Source organism: Colius striatus, chromosome 11, assembly GCF_028858725.1.
Source record: "Colius striatus isolate bColStr4 chromosome 11, bColStr4.1.hap1, whole genome shotgun sequence".
In the NCBI taxonomy this organism is placed as follows: Eukaryota; Metazoa; Chordata; class Aves; order Coliiformes; family Coliidae; genus Colius; species Colius striatus.
The window spans coordinates 21132591-21156407 of record NC_084769.1 but is presented as its reverse complement, the minus strand read 5'-3'; the positions used below and the strand labels follow the sequence as shown (position 1 = coordinate 21156407).

At 35.1% G+C, this 23817-nt stretch overlaps 1 protein-coding gene across 12 annotated transcripts in view; it reads left to right on the top strand.

Moving 5' to 3' along the window:
• The first annotated feature begins 9995 nt into the window (after positions 1-9995).
• The window catches only part of LOC104555016 (sodium channel protein type 2 subunit alpha-like), a 43894-nt gene continuing 30072 nt past the window's right edge, over positions 9996-23817 (top strand). For 4 of the 12 annotated variants that reach the window (XM_062005222.1, XM_062005218.1, XM_062005214.1 and 1 more), the window contains exons 1-13: positions 9996-10265; positions 11420-11538; positions 11932-12021; positions 12711-12839; positions 13470-13561; positions 14374-14610; positions 16244-16307; positions 17720-17861; positions 18706-18912; positions 19830-20120; positions 20477-20821; positions 22064-22196; positions 22990-23228. In XM_062005222.1, coding sequence (XP_061861206.1) covers positions 9996-10265; positions 11420-11538; positions 11932-12021; positions 12711-12839; positions 13470-13561; positions 14374-14610; positions 16244-16307; positions 17720-17861; positions 18706-18912; positions 19830-20120; positions 20477-20821; positions 22064-22196; positions 22990-23228 — 2358 coding nt within the window. Of the gene's footprint in view, positions 10266-11419; positions 11539-11931; positions 12022-12710; positions 12840-13278; positions 13371-13469; positions 13562-14373; positions 14611-16243; positions 16308-17719; positions 17862-18705; positions 18913-19829; positions 20121-20476; positions 20855-22063; positions 22197-22989; positions 23229-23817 lie in introns of all 12 variants that reach the window. The other 8 variants (XM_062005220.1, XM_062005216.1, XM_062005212.1 and 5 more) reach the window with 6 other exon arrangements.

Below are 23817 nucleotides of genomic sequence, written 5' to 3'. Positions count from 1 at the left end.
ATTTCCAAGTGTAGTTTTTTTGGAATTGTTCACTCTTGGTAAGAAAAAAATGTTTGAGAGGCCTTAACCACTTTAAACATAATTGAGGTTTTTAAAAATCTCCTTCATATGTTAATGGAAGTTGAGAATGGCTTTGGATAAAACTAATTTAACATTACTCATGTAACATAATGCTATATGCAATTATGTTTATTCTTCTGCTGTTCGAGGAAGCAGAGGAGCTGAGCACCTTCCAATAAATGGTCCATTACGCAAGAAGGATCTGCATAATCAGTTTTAGACATCATGTCAAAAGCTTTAAATCTCATATATATGCTAAATCAAATAAGAATTCTTAACTTAAGAACTTGGACCTACTTCTGGATCTTCAGTTTGTTGTAATGTAGGATTTGGCAGATGATAAATGAACTTGTGAACTTGTAATCTCTAACAGTGCAATTGCTGGATTTCTTTGTATATATATGTCAATATGAAGCTCTTATTTTGTGAAACAGAGACCACAGAGCTTTGTCAGGATCCCATTAAAAAAACAAAAAAGAAATAACAATGAAACTAATTTTTATTTGCTTCTTTCTACTTCACACACACACACACAAAAAGAGAATTATTGCTAGGAAAATGTTCTTTTTAAACAAAAAGTTGGGGTTTTAAAATTCATTTTTAAAATGACACTACCCAAGAAAATGTGAAGTGAGCATATGGTTAATTCCATGACTGCAATCAGGCAGGTCATTTTAAAGCAAGACTTCTGCCTACTGTGACAATTCTTTTCTTTACAATTTCATTTTAAGGATATGTACTTTTCTTTTTTCAGCTCTCATTCATTCAGTGAAGGTAAAATCTGAGACAGGAAGCTTCTGAAAATTTAATCTAGAAGTACTGTAGTACTTTATTCTTTTCTGAAAGTGTCGTTTATTGACTTCTTGGAGTGACTGCAGCAAATCTGTAATGTGAGAGAAATCTAACCCTGAAAAATAAGTTCTAATGTTGTCATCATCACTGTTTTTTGTTTTTGTTTTTTTTTTAATTGTGTTCTTATTCTGTACGTGGGCCAGAGTAAGTCGTTCTGAAAATACCTTATTTATATTTTGCTTTGTCTTTTTTAAAAACATGTTTATTCCTTCTTTTAAATCTGGGTGCTGAAGGAAGCACACCTTCCTGTTTTCAGCTTCTTTCCAAACATCGTGCTAAATCTACCCTTTCTAAAACTTCATTTTCTCTACTGAATAGGAATTAAAGGGTTTTTTTCACTGTATTTTCACTAACTTCTCTTCTTCTTCTCTCTTCTACTGAATAGGAATTAAAGGGGTTTTTTCACTGTATTTTCACTAACTTCTCTTGGTGCAAGAACTTACAGGATTTGAATGACGCAAGACCAAGTCCATATCATTTCTGAATAAAATACATTTTGGACTCTCATTTAGCAAATCTGGCAGTTATATCCTAAAGAGTTCGTATAGCTGAAGTCAGTTTGAGGTATATTCCATTTTGTAACACCACAGTTATTGGGTGGTAAGTACTATGTGTGAAGAAAATAAGTTTATACTATATATTGGTTGTCCTTCCTTCATAGTCTTTCAGCTCGTGAATACAAGGATACTGAACACTGCAAGTAGCTTAATTTCTTAAAAATAGCTATAGAGAGAATTATTTCATAGCTTAATCTCTAAGTGGCTACAGTATGTTATTATATGTTATCCATGGAGATATTTTTCTGCTTACCTTTTAAGCATCAACACAAGGAGTTAGATGTACATTTATTTAAATCCACAGACAGGAATAATATTTAAAAGCTTTGATGGCCGTCTTTGCTATGAATTTATATAGAAAAATTATCCAAACTTAGATCATAATATAATTAACTTGATATCATCTTTGGTGTCATAAAAGAGAAGTTGTTTGGAGTAAAAGTCACCCAGCACACACTATCAGTGCTTTGTGTTGGAAACTACTTGAAGTCTTATTTTGCTATACACTGGTTTCATGGTACGTATATACAGCAGTAGATTGAAGAAAGAATCTGGAGAACTGAGAAGAAAGAAAATGCAATACATCGATAATGAAACATTGCAAGGCTGAACATCAAGATTTACAGAAGCAAGTATGTCCCCCAAAGTGACAAACACAAAAATTGTAAAAATAAGTTTCAGTGGCTGGTATCATGTATTTAACTCAAAGACCAGGTTTACTGAACTAATATCACCAGAAGGAAATTTAAGAGATGAGAATTTTTACTATAAATACATGACAGTAGAAGGCACTGGTTGGTGGGCCATTGAAGTCAAGAATACTGTTAATGTAGGAGCAAATATGGTCTAAAATAGTCTTTAGGTTGTAAAAGCAATTAACTGTTTGAGGAAGCTTTAAATTACGACTGTGATACAGGAACTTGGCTACAGGACTTATTTGGGCCTAATTAGAAGCAGAGTATGGAAATTTTGAGTACTATGTCTGTGGTCTGGAAAAATGTCATAGTAGTCACTCACGTGAATGACAGAAATATCATACTTGCTAGAGTATGTGTATATCACAATCCTGACAATGTAAATCATGGTTTTCACTACGGTTTTGTATTTGCTATGTGTTAGCTCTATTCCAGATTTTCTATTTGATACATCAGTAATTGGATTACTTATTTGTGAGGACTGAATTTCCTGAACCTGCACTGGATAAATACATTTTCTGACATAAAGGAAAGGGACAAATCAGTTTGCCTAAGCGATTGCAGATTCTAAAAATGTTTGTCAGAGAAATTTTCTTTCTTAAAAATCAGCTATAGCATCCTCTACTTTTAAAACATTTTTCTTTCCTTCAATATTAATATTCTTCAGATATCTTCTGAATATTACTGTAATGCCATACAGTGACATCAGAGGTTATTAAATTGAAAACAGCTAGTTTTGAATAATTTTAGAAAATACACACATCATGTGAAGTTAGTTGCATGTAAGAACTTGAATCCCTAGAAGCAAACAGAAATTCAGTCTGTCTTCCATAAGCATTTGTTTTAGTCTTTAAAATTATTTTCATGAGCAAACTGTAGAGAAAAAAACAACTTATAAATTAAGCATATGGCAAAATCTTTTGTTTGAAATGAGTTGTCCCACTTACTGCTGTTGTGTTGCCACAGTCTTCTGCTGATAAATATCAGGGGTGAAATGTACCATAGCTCTAATTTATTCAGTCTCAGAGCAATTAATAATTCAGAAATGTTTTAATTCTTATTGATGTTTAGCATTATAAGTGGACAAGTAGTGTATGTACTGTTAGCATTGGCACAGGAAATTATTTGAGAGGAGAAGGAAGAATACAAATTTTTAATTGTTGATTAAAGCAGGTGCTTTCTAGATTAACTTCTTTTTCTAACAATTTTCTGGATTTGTATTACAGCCTATGTCTTGTCTTGCAAACAATCGCAGAATAATAGTATTGAAGTGGCATGGATAAGCCCAGTTTATCTTCCATAGAAAGAGCATCAGTCTGACGGCTGCATGACTGAATAATGAAAATGAAGTAGTTAATAGTGTAAGTCTTAATTTATATAGTAAAATTCAGTATCCCTAGAAAAAAATCTGTAGTCTTATATACACATGCACACAAAAAGGAACAAAGCAATGACCTTCTAATTTTTAAATAATTTTTAAGTATCTAAGGCTTATGTGGTTATTGAGACTTAATACTGAAGACTGAAAACTTTGAATGAAGTTGTTCAAATACCACTATGAAATATACCGTAGTACAGAGAGCATGGAAAATAATATTGTAATATTCCTTGTTATGGAATGTAGAGTAGTAAGATGAGATGAGGCTTACATGTATAACATAGCTATGTTGGATTACAAGCCTGTTTTTTAATAGTAAGATGAAAAAAACAGGAGGGGGTTATGTTTTGGTGTGTTTTTTTTACTGTTGGTGGATTTTTTTTAATGTGTTGAGTGGGTTTTTTTGTGTTTTTTTTTCCTAAGGAGGTGGCAGTGGAAACTTTAAAAAGTTTGTGGGGTTTCTGGAAACTTTGTGGGGTTTTTGGATTGGGGGGAGATGTCAGTTTTAATTACTTCAGGATTCACATTCTTTCTAGTTTTCTGATTTGAGTTATTACCTCTTAGTTCATAATACAGAAACCATAAAGACAGCAAAAAACAGAGCACATTGAAGTCATTAATCTAATCCACTTGTCTTCATTTTTTTTTTCACTCCATTTCTATCTTGGATAAACTGATTTCCATGAGATACTGATCTAAGTGGCATCAGTTTGCTCCATGGTGTTCCAGAGTTTATATATTTGCAGTACTTTAAAAAAGTCATGACAAGAAAGTATGGTCACTGAACTCTAACTCAAGATGTGTGGGTTTTTTCCAAGCATGGACTATTATTAGATTGTTAGGATAAATCATTCATAAAAGAGATTCCTGTTATGTATTGGAAAAGAACCTTTTTCTGGTTAATTTTAACACCAAGAGATGTGCTGCAGTCATTGGTTATGGTGCCTCGAGAGAGAAGTGCTGGAGTTCATCTCAGCCCTAAGGACTCCACTTAAGCCTTGATGAATAAACCAAGAGAACAGGAATAGGCAAGCAGAAAGATCTGTTTTCATTCTGATAGTATCTATAACAACTTAGAAAAACTGCCATAAGGACATAATGATATTTGGCAAAATTGATAGTCATGAACTTTTAGCTTTACTTATTACAGGCTTCTAAAGAATAAATTTAGCCTAAATGCATAGTCAGACATAACAGTGACATTTTTTATGTACATGTTTGGTAACAAGTAGTCTCTGCAGGCATTGTATTCATCACCTTCTGGGTCTATATTAATAAAATTGACTCAATCTATTTTTAAAGTTTTTTCAAGTCTTTCTCCAAGTAATGAGAAAGTCCTCAAAAAGACTGGCTGAACATTATCATATATATTTGTTTTATTCTCTGAGAGAGTAGTAATAAATTGTAATACAAATATGTAATTGTAATACAAATGTGTTGTTACGCTTGTTTCTACCTGTTTTGTTTCTGAAGATAGTCATCATAACACAAAGTTGGATTGGTGTTTCTTAGGCTGCCAAGTACGCCGCTACTTGATTGTAGATGTGATGGTCAATGGTGTGTGGAAGTGCTGAAAAATCTGTATTGTATTTAGCCAATAAAGGCCAGCATGGCTGTTACAGGGCAGCATCATGTGCACAGCTCTTGCTTTATTTCATTTTAAGATAGAAGTTATTCTAATATCAGGGGTATGGAGCATCTTTCATACGAGGAAAGGCCGCAGGAACTGGGGCTGTTTAGTCTGGAGGAGATTGAGGGGGGATCTTATTAACATTTATAAATACCTAAAGGGTGGGTGTCAGGAGGTTGGAACATCCCTTTTTTCTATAGCAGCTAGCAACAGGACAAGGTGTAATGGGATGAAGCTGGAACACAAAAAGTTCCACTTAAACATAAGAAAAAACTATTTCACTGTGAGGGTGAGGGAGCCCTGGCACAGGCTGCCCAGAGGGGTTGTGGAGTCTCCTTCCCTGGAGGTCTTCAAGACCCACCTGGACATGTTCCTATGCAACCTGATCTAGGTGACCCTGCTTCTGCAGGGGGGTTGGACTAGATGATCTCTAAAGGTCCCTTCCAACCCCTACCATTCTATGATTCTAATATCCTTAGATCTTGCTCTCATGTCTCTTCATATTCTTAAAGAGTTTGTGCAACCATCTAATCATTTCAGATAATAACTGAGTGTGTATAAACTGATTGCACACAGCTGCATATATATTAATGGTAGTTTGCAGCACTTACTACAGAAAAAGCAAATTTTATACAAGTACAGTCCTCAGAATCTATTACAGGACATACCTTATAGTTTAGTATACCCATATAGGAATGGAGTTTTGGTGGAAAGCCTACTATTTAACTTAATACTGCTACCATCTCAGTGTAGGGAAAAACCCCTCCTAGTAAGAACTTTCCTTGACTTTAAATAAATAAAGAGACAGGGCTGATTGCACTAAGGAAATCCTTGTGAATTTTCAGCTTACAAATAAAAAAAACAGATAATACTCCACTACCACCTCCTCCAATTTTACTTCTGAAGAACAGAGTTGTAAGCTAAATAAATGACCTAAGAGTACCATATGCTACTTACATTAATTATATTAATTCTTAGGTAAAAATGAAGGTTATGGAAAAATGTCCTTTTTAAGACAACTCTCTCTGTCTTTTTGCTGATGCATGTTCTATGGATATTTAGAGCCACAGATGTTACCCAGCTTCTGAAGGAAATGTGTCTTTTGAGACCAAGAATGACTAGGCAAATCTTCAGGGTCATTGGTGCTATGAATTTGACAAGAGTTTGCTGGAGAAAGCTAAACAACAATCAGGCCTTTCACTTGAAAATAGCTTTAAGAATGAGGGTTTTTTTGAGAATGCATTTAAGATGGCACAGATTACATGATTAATTTTTTAATAAATAAGGGAACTTGTCATTCTGGGTCTTTCTCTTATAGAGAAAAAAATATTTCTATGTTATCCTAAAGTGCTTTGTCACTGACATGAAAAATGTCTGATTTCTATAATTATGTATTAAGAAGGTTCTCATCCCTTTACTAGCTTGTACAGTGACACCTTTTTTGTATCTTTTATCACGGTAAAGAGTATTTACTAAGGATTCAGAAGCTCATCTGAAAAATCAGGGATTTTCATTCCATTCATACCCATAATTTTGTGGAAAAGCAGTTAACATTAGGCTACATGTCCATGAGAATTTAATTTCTGCTGGTAAGGTGTTAAAAATAGAAAACTTCCTCAACTAATGTTAATTTGGCCTAAGATTTACCTAATAGTTGTCATAGAAGTGGCAGATACGTGGGATTCATGGTATCATGTGTTAATTGACTTTGGACCTATTACACTTCATGAAAAAGTATTGTCATCAATTCTTTTCATTCCCAGCACACCTCTGCTATTGAGCTCACACTGTGATCAGAAAAAAAGTTCTGTTTTTAGCGAGCTCTTGGCTCCTAGGTAGAACAGACTGTCTGTGATGGTTTTGGTGACAGAAGCCTATAGAAAGTGGAGCAACTCATCTAAATCCGCTTCAGGTTTTTTCCTCTTGGGAACTAGTCGTTGAAGCACCCTGACCCGTATTCACAGTACATACAGCGGGTGGGAGGCTTTATGGTAGCCTCTGTGAGGAGAGTCAAGAGCTGCCCCACGCTAGACATTCCAGCTGGCTCCAGCAGACAAACCACAGGGCACATCTAAAAAAGAGCAAAGTGCCACATGTCAATGTGAGGAAAAAAGTGAAAAACAGCCCTGCAGACACCAAGGTCAGTGAAGGAGAATGGGCAGAAGGAACTGCAGGCACTAGAGCTGAGATTTCCTGGAAGCCTGTGGGACAGGCCATGGTGAAGTAGGCATTTACCTGAAGCCCATGGAGGAGCAGGTATCCACAGTGCAGCCTGTGGAGGACACTGTGCTGGAGTAGGTGGGTATTCTTTGAAGGAACTGTGGCATGTGGAGATGCCCACATTGGAGCAGCTTTATCCTGAAGCCTTGCAGCCTGTGGGAAGGACTGCTGACGGAGATGAGAAAAAATGGGAGGAGAAAGGAGTGAAAGAGAAGAATAGTGGTGGTCTGACCTCAGACCCCGATTCACCATACCACTCAGGAAGGGAGGAGATACAAGAACTGAGAAAGGAGTGAAATTGGGCCTGGAAAAAAGAGGCAAGACAGGGCAAGTTCATTACATATTGTCTTTGGTCCTTGCAGCATCCAAATCTGTTTTAATTGGCAATAACTTATTTTTCCTCAAGTCCAGCCTGTTTTGCCCATGACAGTAATTGGTAAGTGATCTCAACACGTGTGCTTTTCCACTTCATTCTCCCCCACCCCACTGCTGAATGACAGACCCCAGCGGGTGGTGATCAGTGGTGCAGAATCAATTTGGAGGCCTGTGGCCAGTGGAGTTCCACAGGGATTGGTTCTGGGGCCAGTCTTGTTCAACATCTTCATCAACAACCTGGATGAGTGGACAGAGCGTACCCTCAGCAAGTTCCCTGATGACACCAAACTGGGAGGACTGGCTGATTCCCCAGAAGGCTGTGCTGCCATTCAGCGGGATCTCGACCTGCTTGAGAGTTGGGCAGAGAGGAACCTCATGAGGTTCAACAAGGACAAGGGCAGAGTCCTGCATCTCAGGAGGAGCAACCTCATGCACCAGTACAGGCTGGGGGTTGGCCTGCTGGAGAGCAGCTCTGCAGAGAGAGACCTGGAAGTCCTGGTTGATAGAAAACTAACCATGAACCAGCAATGTGCCCTCGTGGCCAAGAAGGCCAATGGCATCCTGGGATGCATCAAGAAGAATGGCCAGCAGGTTGAGGGAGGTTCTGCTCCCCATCTACTCTGCCCTGGTGAGTCCTTATCTGGAGTCTTGTGTCCAGTTCTGGGCTCCCCAGCTCCAGAGGGACAGGGAACTTCTGGAGAGAGTCCAGCACAGGGCCACCAAGGGGACTGGAGCATCTTTCCTAAAGGGAAAGTCTGTGGGATGTGGGACTTTTCAGCCTGGAGGAGACTCACGAGGGACCTCATTAATACTTAGAAATATTTAAAAGGTGTATGTCAAAAGGATGGGGCAACGCTTTTTTCTGTAGTGTCCAATGATAGACTAGAGGTAATGGACAGAAGTTGTAACACAAAAAGTTCCACTCCAGGAAAAACTTCTTTACTGTGAGAGTGAGGGAGCTCTGGCACAGACTGCCCAAGGACTCTCCTTCTCCTGAGGTTTTTAAAACGTGTGCTGGTGTGACCTGATCTAGGTGGACCTGCTTGAGCAGGGGGTTGGACTAAATGATCTTTGTATCATATTCCAACCCCTACTATTCTGTGATTCTGTGTGCACGAGTGAGAGAGCAGCTGCCTGGGAGTCCGGCAGCTGCCGAAGGTCACCCCACCACAGTGTTGTGGTGACAAAGTTTACAATGCTTAACAATGACAGCAAGCAAGACTGGATTCCATTTTGTCCATGTTCATAAAATTGATTTATTCTGAAGATATTTTGCCCAGGGGTATTAAACGTGCTCTTACTGCAGAAAATAGAAACCTAGAAAGAAGTGATCTCTTATTGTTTATTGTAATTATTACATTTATTATTTTTAGGTCTTATGAAAATATGTCTGGCTTCAGAGTACTGTAACTGTGAAGAAGATATGCTGTGGATTTTGTATAAATCCAAAATCCTGTTGTCTATCATAAGTTGATTATGGGCCTTAATACCATCCAAGTTACAAACAAAACTCAGGAAGATACAAGTTAGGAAACCAAAAAAGGAAAAGACTAAGCTTTGGTACAGTTGCCTTGTGCCTATGGCTTTAAATACAGAATGCATTCATGTAGTATCTGTCTTAATAGTGTAACGCAAACATTCGGTTAGCAAGCATAGTATAAGCCACCAGATGGAGCAGTGTGGCCATCAGAAATGAGGACAGTAACAGAAAAGGCATGGTTTTTCTTTCTGCTTTTGAAATATAAGTTGCAAGGGTTTGTTAAGGTTCTGTGTCAACTTGATGCATAAATCCCAGTGTTAGAAGTTCTAACTGTTGGCTGTAGTACTTAACTGTATTAACACATTTCTTACTTTTTCACAGTAAGGTGTGTTTTAACTTAATATTTAGGCTAGGGCAAGTGAGAATGTTTTTGTATTAACTTGAGTTGACAAACTTTAAGCACAGTGGATTTTCTTCTTTTCATTTTTCTCTTTACCTTGTAAGTTGTTTCTGTGTGCTGTGTCATTACCGGTAACTGATTTTCTATTAAATATCTGACAAGTAATTAAAATACTTGTTGCTACAGTGCTTTAGAATTAGAAAATAAGCAGATGATGACTATGCCAAAAGCTCTTATTTAGGGATTTTTGTTGCTGTTGCTCTCTATTTTTTTGTTTCTTCTTTTCTTATGTTCTAGGATCTTCTTGCATAAAAGCCTAAAAGCATTTAAAGTTTGCAGAATGAAAACATGGCACATGAAATGCAGATACCACCAGAATCTGAAAGCTTCCGCTATTTCACCAAAGAATCTCTTGCAGCGATTGAAAAACGTATTGCTGATGAAACATCTTGTGGTGACAAAGATGAGCATAAAGATGATGGTGGTCATGAGGGAAGTCTAAAGCCAAGTAATGACTTGGAGGCGGGGAAGACACTGCCATTTATTTATGGTGATATTCCTCCAGGAATGGTGTCCGAGCCCCTGGAGGACCTGGATCCATATTATATCAATAAAAAAGTAAGTATTTTATATGAAGAGTATATCAGAGAGAAGCCTTGGCTGAAGCATTGTGCAGTATGCGATATGTTAATTATTTTGAATACACTATGAATATAACTCTTCTTCTCAAGTTGCTGTTTTTAAGAAAAAGAGCTTTCCTTTTAAAATCTAAGGTCTCCTGATGATTTTTTGAGTTGGTGGATTTTGCATTAGGTGTCTCTTAATCCCCTCAAATTTGATTGAATGCTGAAACATTTGAAAACTTCCTATTTGTCTGGCTAGGGTTTCTGGGAAACAAGAGACAGTACCTGAGATCTAGTTCTGTAGGGTAGTCTTTGGACAAAGTGCTCATTCAGTCATCTGCCAGAGTGATCACATTCATTAAAGTGTCATAGAAATATTTGTTTTACAAAAAGTTAAATGCTAACTCATTTTGGTGAGGGAAGGACATAAGTTTAAAAAAACCCCACACTTTGACAGCTTCATTTGATGTTATTTCAGTGGATTGATAGCAGTTCGTGTTACTTACAGATGTATGTGTGTTATGTTAGAGTTTGCTTCAGGAGCATGGCAACTGTCCTGAGTCTCATGGGAAGGATTTGATTTTTCAGGCCACTTATGTTTTTCCTGATTATTTTAATCAACAGAATGATTTTTAAATACCAGTTCTCCAGCAAGTAATTGTTCCCCACAGTGCCCCATCATGAATGTGAAGGCAGTAGAATGGTAAGACAGTTTGAGGTCATGTGCTCTCAACAGTAGTGTGTTCCAGAGCAAGGATACTCTTGAAAGTCTCTGCATCTTTCCTCTTAGTGACTTCACATCTACACATCTGAGGTGCGAGTAATGTAGCAGGACTAATTTAAAATGCTAAAAATGAAAACTTTTGAATTGTATTTTTAATGTAATTACATAATTCTGGAAAATGTTGAAATGCAGGTTTTGGTTAAGAACACAGAGAACAAAAGAATGTACAGTGTTCAGTGTTCATTGCTCATGTGAAAATTTAAAATCTGAAATTTGTTTATATGATTCCACTGAAAATAAATTTGACTACTTACGTCTGTGTAAGTGCAGCCTCTATTTATGGCAAGGTTGCTAACGTATCCTTAATTTACTAATTCCCATTCCCCTTCCCCGCTTTTCCCCTCCTTGTGTTTTATTTCCCAAAGACATTTATAGTATTGAATAAAGGGAAGACAATCTTCAGGTTCAGTGCCACACCTGCCTTGTACCTTTTATCTCCTTTCAATATTGTTAGAAGAATAGCTATTAAGATTTTGGTTCATTCATATCCTTTGCAAGTGGTTTGTTAAGAGTTATTACTGGTCTTTTTTAATATTTCATAGCACTGGGTTTTTTGGTTTAGTGTTTAAATGTGTTCCTGCCCTTCATTCTTTCTCTCAAAATAAATCAGATCTAAGATTAGTCACTATAACCCTGTGATTAAATTGAGAGGAAGAGATGCATAGCATGTATACCTAGATTACAGTTAGTGGTATAGCCATCATTATTGCAAAACATCTAATGCATTATTGCATTAATTAACTATTACATTGGTAGTAATAGTAAACTTGTTTCTATCATATATATTGTCAGTATTCAATAGCCTGGTCAATTTCTCATGTTGTGTGTGACACATATTCAACTTTAAAAAAGACTATATTCCTTAACTACAGTCAACATTGTTCAGCATGCTCATTATGCTCACTATTTTGACAAACTGTGTATTTATGACATGGAGTAACCTTCCAGACTGGACAAAGAATGTAGAGTAAGTATACTTAAATTAACAATTTTTTAAGTGGTTTAAAAACAAAAAGCTAAATTAAGAGCTACATAAACCATGTAGTTGTATTTACACTTGTACGTAACACTAGTATTGTCCTTTAGAGATTGGAATTCCTTTACCATTTTTGTTTTAAAATTATTTATTAAAAAAAAAAAAGAAAACAAAAACAAAGAGTTATCTTTCAAAATGAAACCACTACTTTTCAGTGTGGTAGGTGCTTTTTATGCCCCTTATTTTTTGTAACAAAATCTGAAAATGAGACACACACCTTATTGAAAGAAAAAATGTCTACTGAGCGTTATTGTTTGACTTTCTCAAGACTACCTGGTCAACCATCAAGTAACTTTATTAAACACAAGGTTTAACTTAGCTGTGGATTTTACTTCTGTCATGGCAAACATGCTGAAATTTTTATTTGAAAAAAATAGGTTTTCATGTTAGTCACATTTCTGCTGAAATTTCAAAGTCTTATGTACTAGAAGCTGCGAAAATATGTTTCAGATAAAGATATAAATCCAATCATCATGCAGAAGAATGGTACAGAAACGATCATAGTTTATTTGAGTTTGTAACAGCTATTACAGTGCATGTTATCAGGTTTTGAGTGACTTTCCTTTATACTTTTGATGTTTTATCACGGAATAATAATCTTCAACTTTTGCTTCTAACAGGTACACTTTCACTGGAATTTATACTTTTGAATTTGTAGTAAAAATCCTTGCAAGAGGCTTCTGTATAAATGATTTTACTTGTCTTCGTGACCCCTGGAACTGGCTTGATTTTGTTGTCATTTCCTTTGCGTAAGTTTATCATTTTCTCTTAAAGTAAGATATCAGTTAGAACACTTGTTTTTTGAACCTTTTGAGTTATCTTAGCTCATTTAAAATGAATTGCAGTTGAATTGTGTTTCAGTTTTTTCCGTTTCAATACTTTACATTAATGTAGCACACAGCGGAATTTGTGGAGTGTCCCACAGTATTAAAGAGAAGCTACCACTGAACAATAACATTTAAATGGTAATTAAACAATAAAATCAGGGAAATCCATTTTTTAATTTGCACTCAGTGGAAATACTTAAGGATGTGTTTCTTAGGGAAAACTTATTTCAAACAGGCTAATATGAAAACAAGTCTTTAATTTCAAATTGCTCCATTGAAAAAGAAATAGTCTTGATTACAAGGCCAGGTAAGTAGCATAAACTTTGCCTAAATTCTGAATAACTGTGATTTAATCCTACAGGTATATAACAGAATTTGTAAACCTAGGCAATGTTTCAGCTCTTCGAACTTTCAGAGTATTGAGAGCTTTGAAAACTATTTCTGTAATCCCAGGTAAGAAGTAACCGTGTAAAATGGTAGGAGCTCTACATCACCTCTGTTTAATTTTGTGTGTGCTGTCATTGTGTTTGTGTGTGGAATCCCTCACTACAGATATGTGACAGAATTTGTGGACCTGGGCAATGTCTCAGCGTTGAGAACATTCAGAGTTCTCCGAGCTTTGAAAACAATATCAGTCATTCCAGGTGAGAGAGAGGTTAAACACTGAGGCTGACTGAAATGCCACAGAAGCTGAACTCACATTTTTAACAGAAGCATCCAGGTTTTAGTGTTAACTTCAATTTGATTCCCTTTAGAATTCCCCAAAATGTTCAGCCTCAGAGTTTAATGCATTCTTGCATGAAAAATTGAGTTACATAGGCTGTATATATTTCCATTTCAAATTTTCTCTCCCACATTAAGGGTCAAAATTAGTTCTTTTTCTCTTAACCAATGTGAATGTTACTGTTTATCAAAGACATTTGGGATTGAAAATTTTAGTCTGTTGTGAAAGCTATATGCCTAACAACACTAAAGGAATAATAAAGGGTAGCATGGGAATTGCATGATGTATTTATTACCTTAAGATGCCTATCTTCACCAAACCCCACTTCCAGTTGACTAAGATGCAGTAGAATGCAATCATTGATTTCCACCGCAATGCAATTGTGTTCTGGTTTTGTTTGCTGTTATAGAACCAATGTATTGTGTATTGGAATAGAACACTGGCAAAGGGTTGGAGCAAGAGGCATTGAGAAGAAAAAAAATGGACAATTTTCTCTACATGGAGTTTACATATATAGAGAGCATGAATAAAAAGCTGCTTCTTTGAAGAGCAGATGCTTCGGAATGTGTAACATGCATTCCCATTCATATTTTCAAATTAATTTGTAAAATTTTTTAAGACTATTTTTGTGAAGCTATGCATGATATCTAATAGTGTGTTGGAGTAGTTCACATTGTGTTTTAGCTTGGATAATTGTTTAATATTATAATAAGAATCTGCCTCTGTTTGCAGGCCTGAAGACTATTGTTGGAGCCCTAATTCAGTCGGTGAAGAAGCTCTCAGATGTTATGATTTTGACTGTGTTTTGCCTGAGTGTATTTGCACTAATAGGACTGCAGCTATTCATGGGCAATTTGAAGAATAAATGCTTGTTATGGCCATCAAAAAATTCAACAGCTTTTGAAAAATATGTAGCTCCATACTATAATGGTACAGTGTTTGACTGGACAGGATACATTGAGAATGAAAGTAAGAAATACTGTTATAATGTGATAAATTTTTTTGTCTGTAAACACACACAAGCACAAGATTAGTGTTTCATACAGCAGGTTAAAGATAAAAATCAATTAAATAGGATGACAGTGAAAGGAGATTTTAATATGTTGCATCCCAAACTCACACTGACATTATTATTCTTTACATTAACTGTACTTAGAAATGTATTTATAGTTAGGTTGTGTTTAAAGCACAGGATCAGGCAGGTTGAACTTGACCTTCACACTTGTCCAGACCAACTGCTGCCTAACTGCAGGTCCAATTAGAGCAGACTGCTGAATACTATGTCCAGTCAAGTTTTTAATATCTCTAAGGATGGAGGTACCACAGGCTCTTTGGGCAGCCTGGACCAATGTTTTACTAGTCTTACAGTAGCTTTGTTCAATAACAATTCAGAATTTTCCATGCTCAAATTTTATTAGTCACCTCTTATCCCTCCAGTGTGCACCTCTGAGAAGAATCAGACTCCATCTTCATTACAGTCTTTCATGTTATAAGTGTAGGTAGTGTGAAGATCCCTCCTCACCCTAGCCTCCTTAGCCTTCTCAAGGCTGAAGAAAACTATTCTCCTAGTCTCTCCTTGTATATTTAGGTTATAAATAAGAGAAGTGCTAGATAAGCTTGAAAGGTACCTTGAGGATATTAATTGAGAATGACAGAAGTTTAGTTTAGTTAGGATAAGAGTTTTTTTCAAGATCGCTGTCTCTTTTTCCAGATCTCAGTGCCTGGCTGTATTAACAATGAGAAGGTTCTCATTAAATCCAGTCAGAATCTCTCTTTTCAAGTTAGAACTTTTTCAAGTTACACCTATGTCTATAATTCTCTTGGCACACAGGGCAAATGCACCAGTATCCCCTATCAGCCCATTCTTGCAGCCTACCTAGAGAGCAGGGTCTGCCCTCACTCATACCAACTTCTTCCCCATTTTTGTTACTGTCTTTTTTTTTTTTTTTTTAATAAGAGCAGCACAGTTGTTAATCATCAGTAACAAAAAACATTCCTGTATTTCTGAAGGTTACCAACCTGTAATTAAATGAAAGCTCTGTAAAGTTGTTTGTAGCACAATACCTGTTGCAACATTGTCATTGGAACACCTGTCTTCCTTTTAATGTTACCTTCATGTTTTCAGTTACAGGATGTGCTAGTTGATGTTGCTCTGAATTCAGAACTGTAAGCCAGCCATTGTAAATAGTTCCATTTAAATATGATAGACTTTAATTACCTGATTACAATCTACCTATGGAATAACATAAGGAGTTTTAAGCTTTGTGTTTTCTTTCTCTCATTCATTGAAAGTCAAATTTTGCAAGGCTATTCAGTGCTTGCTATGACTCAAGAAGAGAATGTGCAATTTATATTATTCTAATAATTGTTATAGGATTTTTATATTGTGTTTTTATTTTATTCTTTCATTTTGCAACTTTACTTACCAGTATGCATATGCCGGTATTTGAACCCATTATTAGGAAAGCATGAGAGGGATATTATGAACATTTAAACCGTGACAACTTGAATGTGGGTTCATCCTCACAACAACAACAAAAAAATAACAAAGCAAAGCAAACTCTCCTCTTTATAATCATATCACTTCCTATTTTTTCTTTAGGTCATTTCTATCGCTTAGAAGGACAAAAGGATTATCTGCTTTGTGGAAATAGCTCAGATGCAGGGTAAGGTACACTGAAAATTACATGCTGTCTAAACAAAATGTAAAACTACCACTCCAAACTAAAAAAACTAATTTAGCTACTTAACTTTGCAATTAGTAATATTTGGTCATGATTCATAGTAAACACTTGAAAGACTGAAAACGTTAGAATGAGAAAACACTGTAAATTTCTTTTAAAAACTCTATATAACTAAAAAACTCAATTTCAGCAGGCAGATACTGCATTAGTAATAATTTACAAGCATACTTCTTTAACAGTGGTTTCATGCCATTTCTCATGTCTAAAATAGGCATGGGGCACTAGAACTTATGACCAGCTTTTGGGAAGACATCTTCAGGATTCTTCTGTCTACAGACTGCATACATGGCACTGTCTTGTTCTTTCTTTGTGACAATTCTTTGTAACAAAGTCACATAATCCTATATTTTTGTGATATGTCAGTCCATCCATTCACTGTGAGGGTGACGAAGCCCTGGCACAGGCTGCCCAGGGAGGGTGTGGAGTCTCCTTCTTTGGAGCTCTTCAAGACCCACCTGGACATGTTCCTATGCGACCTGAGCTAGGTGACCCTGCTTCTGCAGGGAGGTTGGACTAGATGATCTCTAAAGGTCCCTTCCAACCCCTACCATTCTATGATTCTATAATAAAACAGGTATACTTATTCTTCTCTGGTAAATGTTTTGTATGTACATGTGTAAGCAGCTATTAGATAATTTTGTTTGTGTGTCTGCAAATAAAAGCGTATGTATGAAAAGAAGTCTTTATAGTGTTTTCCTATAGAGTTTTTGGAATCATAACTGAAGCAGAGTGCCTAAAGTTGATATCAAGATTGGATTACCTGCTATCAAAACTGATATGTATAGTTTCAGGAGATAAAACTTTCGTTATGATGGTTATTTGCTGTTGAGAAATTGGTAGAATTTGTTAATTTGACTTGATTCATTCACAAAGAAAGAAATCTGGTATGTGAACCTTACTGACAGACAAAATTCAGCATCAAATGTATATACTGACTTTATTTTTTTTTAATGGAAATTATTCACCTTATGGAATCTCTGCATTAAGTAAACATCCTTTTTTTTTTTTTTCATTGCAGAGATATCTGCAGAGGTAGTACCAAATTGTTGGGAATAAGTTTTGTTTTGTGTAAAATTGTGAAAGAAGGTAGGAAGGAAGACTTTTATTTACTAGTTTGCTCTTTTCTGGAATCTTTTTAAAGAACACTCTTTTAATTTCCTCAAGTATTTTGAATGTTGTTACCCCCAAATAGCAGCTCCCTTTACAGATTAGATCTAATGAATATTCAGTAGAAACTTAAGGTACAGTAATTTAAAACCAATTTTACTGTTATGTGATTTTTTTATATAGGTTACTTCAATTTTTTTCCTCTTTTTTTTTTTTTTGCTTCCTAGTAAATGTCCAGAAGAGTTTATCTGTGTGAAAGCTGGTAGAAACCCCAACTATGGATATACGAGCTTTGACACATTCAGTTGGGCTTTCTTGTCATTGTTTCGACTGATGACACAGGACTACTGGGAAAATCTTTATCAGCTGGTGAGTGGATAGTAAAAATTATGGTTAGTGTATTACTGGACCCAAAACAAACTTGGAAAGACCATTCATATTTGCATTGCATACCACTGCTATTGTTAGCAATAAAAAAGAACAGTATTTATGAAAGGAAGCAAATTCAGTTGCAGAATTAAGCAGACGTGGACACTTACAACATAATCTGACATGATTTCTGAAGAGGCGCATGAGGTTTGTTTGATCCTTTATTTTTTACAGTGTATTTTTCATTTTGTGCCTCATGAGATCCTACTTTTGAAAACTTTTAATATGGATTTAAAATTGCAAAAGATACTTTATGACAGCAAGTTATGGATCTTAATTTCTGTACTTGGAATCCTATTTTTGATAATTAAGAATGCATGCCTTGATATAAATTACTTTTTCTTACCATAGCTGTTCATTATAAGATGTATGAAAATCTGTTGATTATAACAGTACTATCTTTTCATTATTTAACCATTGTTAAGTTGTGCCATCTTTAATTCTTTTGGTTATTTCAAGGGAAAAGCATGCTAATATGAGATCAGAGAACATACTATGCATCCAAGCTTTAATGTTCTCTGATCTCATATTAATTTCAAGATTATTAGGCATTAAAAGAGTTTTGACTCAAAGCAGCATGATCCTTAAACATGTGTTACACATGCACAAATACTTGCTTCTTGATTTTGATTACTTTGTAATTCAGAAAGCTTGTGTGATCTTATTATAAATGGAGTAATAACTCTGTAATAGTTTTTCACCTTTCAAATTCAGTAATACCCCAGGAACTGCAGAACTGATGCACATCTTCACCAAATGGATCATTTCTCTTTTTCTCCTATAGACGCTACGAGCAGTTGGCAAAACATACATGATATATTTTGTTTTGGTCATTTTTATTGGTTCCTTTTATTTGATTAACTTGATTTTGGCTGTGGTAGCCATGGCCTATGAAGAACAAAATCAAGCAACTATGGTTGAAGCAGAACAGAGGGAGGCAGACTTGCAATTGATGCTTGAACAGCTGAGGAAGGAGCAAGAAGCAGCTCAGGTATTTTTTTATAAGGGTTTGAGCTTTATGTATTGTTTTGCATACTATTCATTCAAAACAAAATCAATAATTAACATATTAAAAACCAGCAACATTCATTTACGTACCTCACAAGCATTTTGGACTGCTTTCTCTATGGTTTTTTATTACATTTTAAATGTATAATGTCTAAAGTGTTCGTGAACTTCTGAACCAAGAACAAAAAGTACTCCCCAAAGTAAAAAAAAAAAAAAGATTTTTAATAAATACTCTTACATATGAGTAGTATCTAGTAACCTATCATTAAGATTTTCCAAATTCTCAGCTAAGAAGTAATAGCAATACTTGTGAAATACTTCTCAAGCCTTGATTAGAGCTTAAAATGGTTTCATCCATAATTTTCTGACAATTTTTTTCTGCTTGTATTACTACCAGTGAATCAAAGACTGGGATTAGTACCTCAAAGTTGCTTTCTAAGAGCAGTTTAAGGAAGCTATTATATACAATAACAGTTAAAATTAGGTTACAAAATTACAGATTGAAGTATGGTTCTAGATAAGGTCTTCTGTTTTTCAGTAGAATTCACTCTACTTAATATATTAGTATTTTCTAATGAACTTTTTCAATGGAATTCACTCTACTTAATATAATAGTATTTTCTAATGAACTTTTTGTCAGAATGATATACACAATATGGATTGACTCCATGATACGGGTACAAAATAGAACTCTGAACTGGAGCTTTCCTAACTACCATTTTCTTTTAACTTGTATTACAAAATTCCATCTGAAGTTTTGCCCATCAAGGCTTTTGTCACACTAATATCTACAAGTAATGTGATATAAATCTTAGGAACTAAATAAATCTTAGGAACTATATCTTTCTTTGAAATATGATGTGATTTGTAAAGCGTCACATTACATAATTGCTGTGGCAGGCAATAGCAGCAGCGGCAGCAGAGATGACCGAGTACAGCGGTGAAAGTGGAATTGGTGGACCCTCAGATAGTTCTTCAGAGGCATCCAAACTTAGCTCAAAAAGTGCCAAAGAAAGGAGAAATAGAAGGAAGAAAAGAAGGCAGAGGGCACTCTCTGGAGAAGAGGATGATATGAAGGATGAAAAGCTTCCAAAATCTGAATCAGATGACAGTATTAGACGGAAAGGTTTCCGTTTTTCTTTCGATGGGAACAGACTTGCTTATGGGAAGCCCTTCACATCACCCCACCAGGTATTGTCAATGGTTTAGTTGGCAGACTGTCAGTACTGATGTCTTTTAATGTAATGCATGATCTACATGGATTGTTAGAATATACAGAAGTCTTGATTTTTCTCTTTTGTACAGAGATGGAAGCTATTTTGACTTCATGCATGCTCCTTTTTTTCTCTCCAATAGTTGTTTTAGGTATATTGTAAATTTACCCATTCTGATGACTTTCGTTTTTAGTGTAGTTTTTATCTCTACCTACGTTACTAAAAATAACACTGACAAATTCCTGGGAAAGAAATTATTTGTTTTTAATACATAGACATGGATTTTATATAATTAAGACATTCAGCTGATCATTTTGTTTGTTTCCTTTGCAGTCTTTACTGAGTGTTCGTGGCTCCCTGTTTTTTCCCAGACGTAGTAGCAGAACAAGTCTTTTCAGTTTTAGAGACTATGGAAGAGAGAGAGGATCTGAAAATGACTTTGCAGATGATGAGCATAGCACATTCGAGGATAATGGGAGCAGAAGAGGTTCTCTCTTTTTGCCACGCAGGCATGTTGAACGGCGCAGTAGTAACATTAGTCAGGCCAGTAAGTCATCAAGGCTAACAGTGTTTCCAGTGAATGGGAAGATGCACAGCACTGTGGATTGCAATGGGGTGGTTTCCTTAGTGGATGGACCACCAGGTCTCTTGTCACCTACTGGACAGGTTCTGCCAGAGGTGGTAATAGATAAACCAACAACAGATGACAATGTAAGTTTTAAATTACTCCAGGTTACATAACCTTTCATTACTGCACTCTACAATGTTTTAATTAAATGCTTTGAAAATAGTCGGGAAGTTGTGAATGTTTTTTGTCTCAAAGATGATCTGAATTTCTCACTGCCTAGGATCAGGATATAATAAAAGAGTTGTTTTTTTTTTTTTAAAAGTACATGTGAATCCATTCTTTTATCCCTCTGGTCAGATTTTTCCCTCAGTTTACTTTAGGAATGGAAGAGTGGGAGCTGTTCCATGTTTTTTCCCATAAACATTCTTATATTCAAACAAAAATTTTTAAATGGGTCACAGTATCTGAAAGTAAATCAGCCAGTTTCTTTACAAATTGTCTTGCAATTTGTTATACTTTTATTTTAGTGCTTTTATTTAATTTACTTTAAAAGAAATCTACCCATGCTTATACATTAAACAAGTCTTTGTAATTGAGATGTGTTCCATCATAGAGCTATAACACAGCTTTTGATATTTTTAATCATATACTTTTTTAAAGTACTTTTTTGGGTTTTTTTTTTTTGGCAAAAGATTGGACTTCTTTGTTTCTTAAGTTAGAATTTGTAAAATAAATTGGAGATCACAACTATTCAATGTAAAAGATGTCCTTTAAATTAGTTTTGAATTGGTACAGAGATCAAGAATGATCTATTAAAATTATGTTTACAATAATAATTGTAAACTATTATGTTTACAACAATAATTGTTATTGCAGAGAACTTCTTAGTACAAATCAATTACGAGTATCTTGTGATTGAACTAGTTTAGAAGATGAAATACTGGTAGAGTAAGCATTGAAATAAGGATTGGGAATTTCTCCCGTCTCAGTGTTGCAACAATCTTGGCTTGTTTCATAAGCTATGGCCTCCTCCAGAGTTTTTTTGTGTCTAGTATAGAGTTAATAATAGTTAATTTTAATGCAGTGGTAATCTGGTAACTAAATATCAAAATCTTTCTTTCTTGTTTTATAAGTATTAACAGTATTCAGGAGTGTAAGACGAAAATAGCTTATGTTATGTGTATAATGGAAAAATAAAAGTGATGTAACAACAATGTAACTCAAAGTTGTATATATTATGAATTCATTAGAACTGAAGAGTCAGATTTCTGATACCTGTTTTGCAGTATTACCAAGGTTGGATTTAATGCATGCCCCTTTGGGGTTTTTTGGTTTTTAATTTTGTTTTTTAGAGCACTACTACAGAAATAGAAATAAAAAAGAGGCGTTCAAGTTCATATCAAATACCAGTGGAGTTGCTGGAGGATCCCAATTTAAGGCAAAGGGCCATGAGCATAGCTGGTATTATCACAAATACAATGGAAGGTGTGTTGTAACTGCAGTTGCATGATCTTTCTTGACATAGTCTTAGACTTGTTTCAAGTTGTTATATCACGGTGCAAATAAAGAAAACATACGTACCTATTGCAAATACATAAACTGAATAATAGGACAAAAGTACATGTATATAGTGAAAAAAGAAATGAAGCAATCTGAAAAGCAGGCTAAACTAGGGAACACAATTAAAGTTGGTAATTCCCATGTGTTTTATATTAGTTATTCATGCTTAGCAATACAGTTATTGGAAGAAAAGCCTTGTGATAATTTCTTCCACTAACTATACTGTAAGACTGATAGAGAAAATTAAAGACCGAACCCTAGTTAATAAGGAGAAGGAAATTTGTTGTTGGATTATTTCGAACGTTGAAATTACTAATAGTGAAATTCTTGAAAAAGCTTAAATAGTTTTCAAAAACCCATTCACGATGAAATTAACCTTATTTTTCTCAAAAAAAATATAGAGATATTTGAGATGACTGTGAAATTGGAAGTTTTACTGATTAAGCACTTTTTTTATTTAAAAAAAAAAAACATGATCATATTTTAAAAGTAGACAAATTTTTCAATTATTAGTTCTGAACTCTTGAGATTTCTCTTCTAGTCTTCTAAAACCTTTTCAGAAAGTAACAATAAGCTAAGTTCCTGGAAATCTGAGAAGGTTCTTCCAAACATCCTTAATGATTCCAAGGATAAGGATTAAAACCTGAAAAAGCAGAAGAAAACCAACTTCACTTTCTCCAAAACTTGGTCACTTTATATTTCTTTTTTTTTTTCACAGAACTTGAAGAATCCAGACAAAAGTGTCCACCTTGCTGGTATAAATTTGCCCACACTTTCTTAATTTGGGATTGTTGGGAGCCTTGGTTGAAAGTAAAGAATGTAGTTGAATTTATTGTAATGGATCCATTTGTTGATCTGGCTGTCACTGTTTGCATAATTTTAAACACGCTGTTTATGGCCATGGAACATTATCCAATGACTCCCGCATTTGAAAATGTACTTAAAGTAGGAAATCAGGTAAGTACGTCCATCGAAATATATAATTTCATACAACTGGAACCTGATTTCTCTTTGAAATAGAATTACTTTTCCTTCTTTTTATTACTATCCTATGTTTGATTGTACTAAAAATAGTCTAAAAATAAAATTTGACATATGTTGTATATGAGTTTGATTTCTATATTAAAATTTCTGCAAGTAGAGTTTTCAAAAACTAGAGTTTGACATGAAACCAAAAGAAATCTGAGTTGTTCAAAGAAAATGAAAGACAAGTTAGATCCTTTCTACTGTATCATTGATAACACAAGAGTTGGATGTTATTTTGGATTATTTTGCACCATATTTTTAGTGGGTTTTTTTTTAATTTCTGTGAAGAATGTTGCTTTGATTGGTCTGTAATAATTTGGAAGGCAAAGAATGTGTGACTTAATCCAAGGGTGTCTGTTGATACAATTGGGCCTTGTTCCCTAGTGGACACAGTCTGTAGGTCAAGTGGAGTGCTTGATTTGTTTGTTTTATAATACAGATAGTGTTATCTGCTATACTTCTTAACCTATGCTTGTTTTAAAGTGGTAATCCCGATGATTATGATCTAGCAAAATAATAA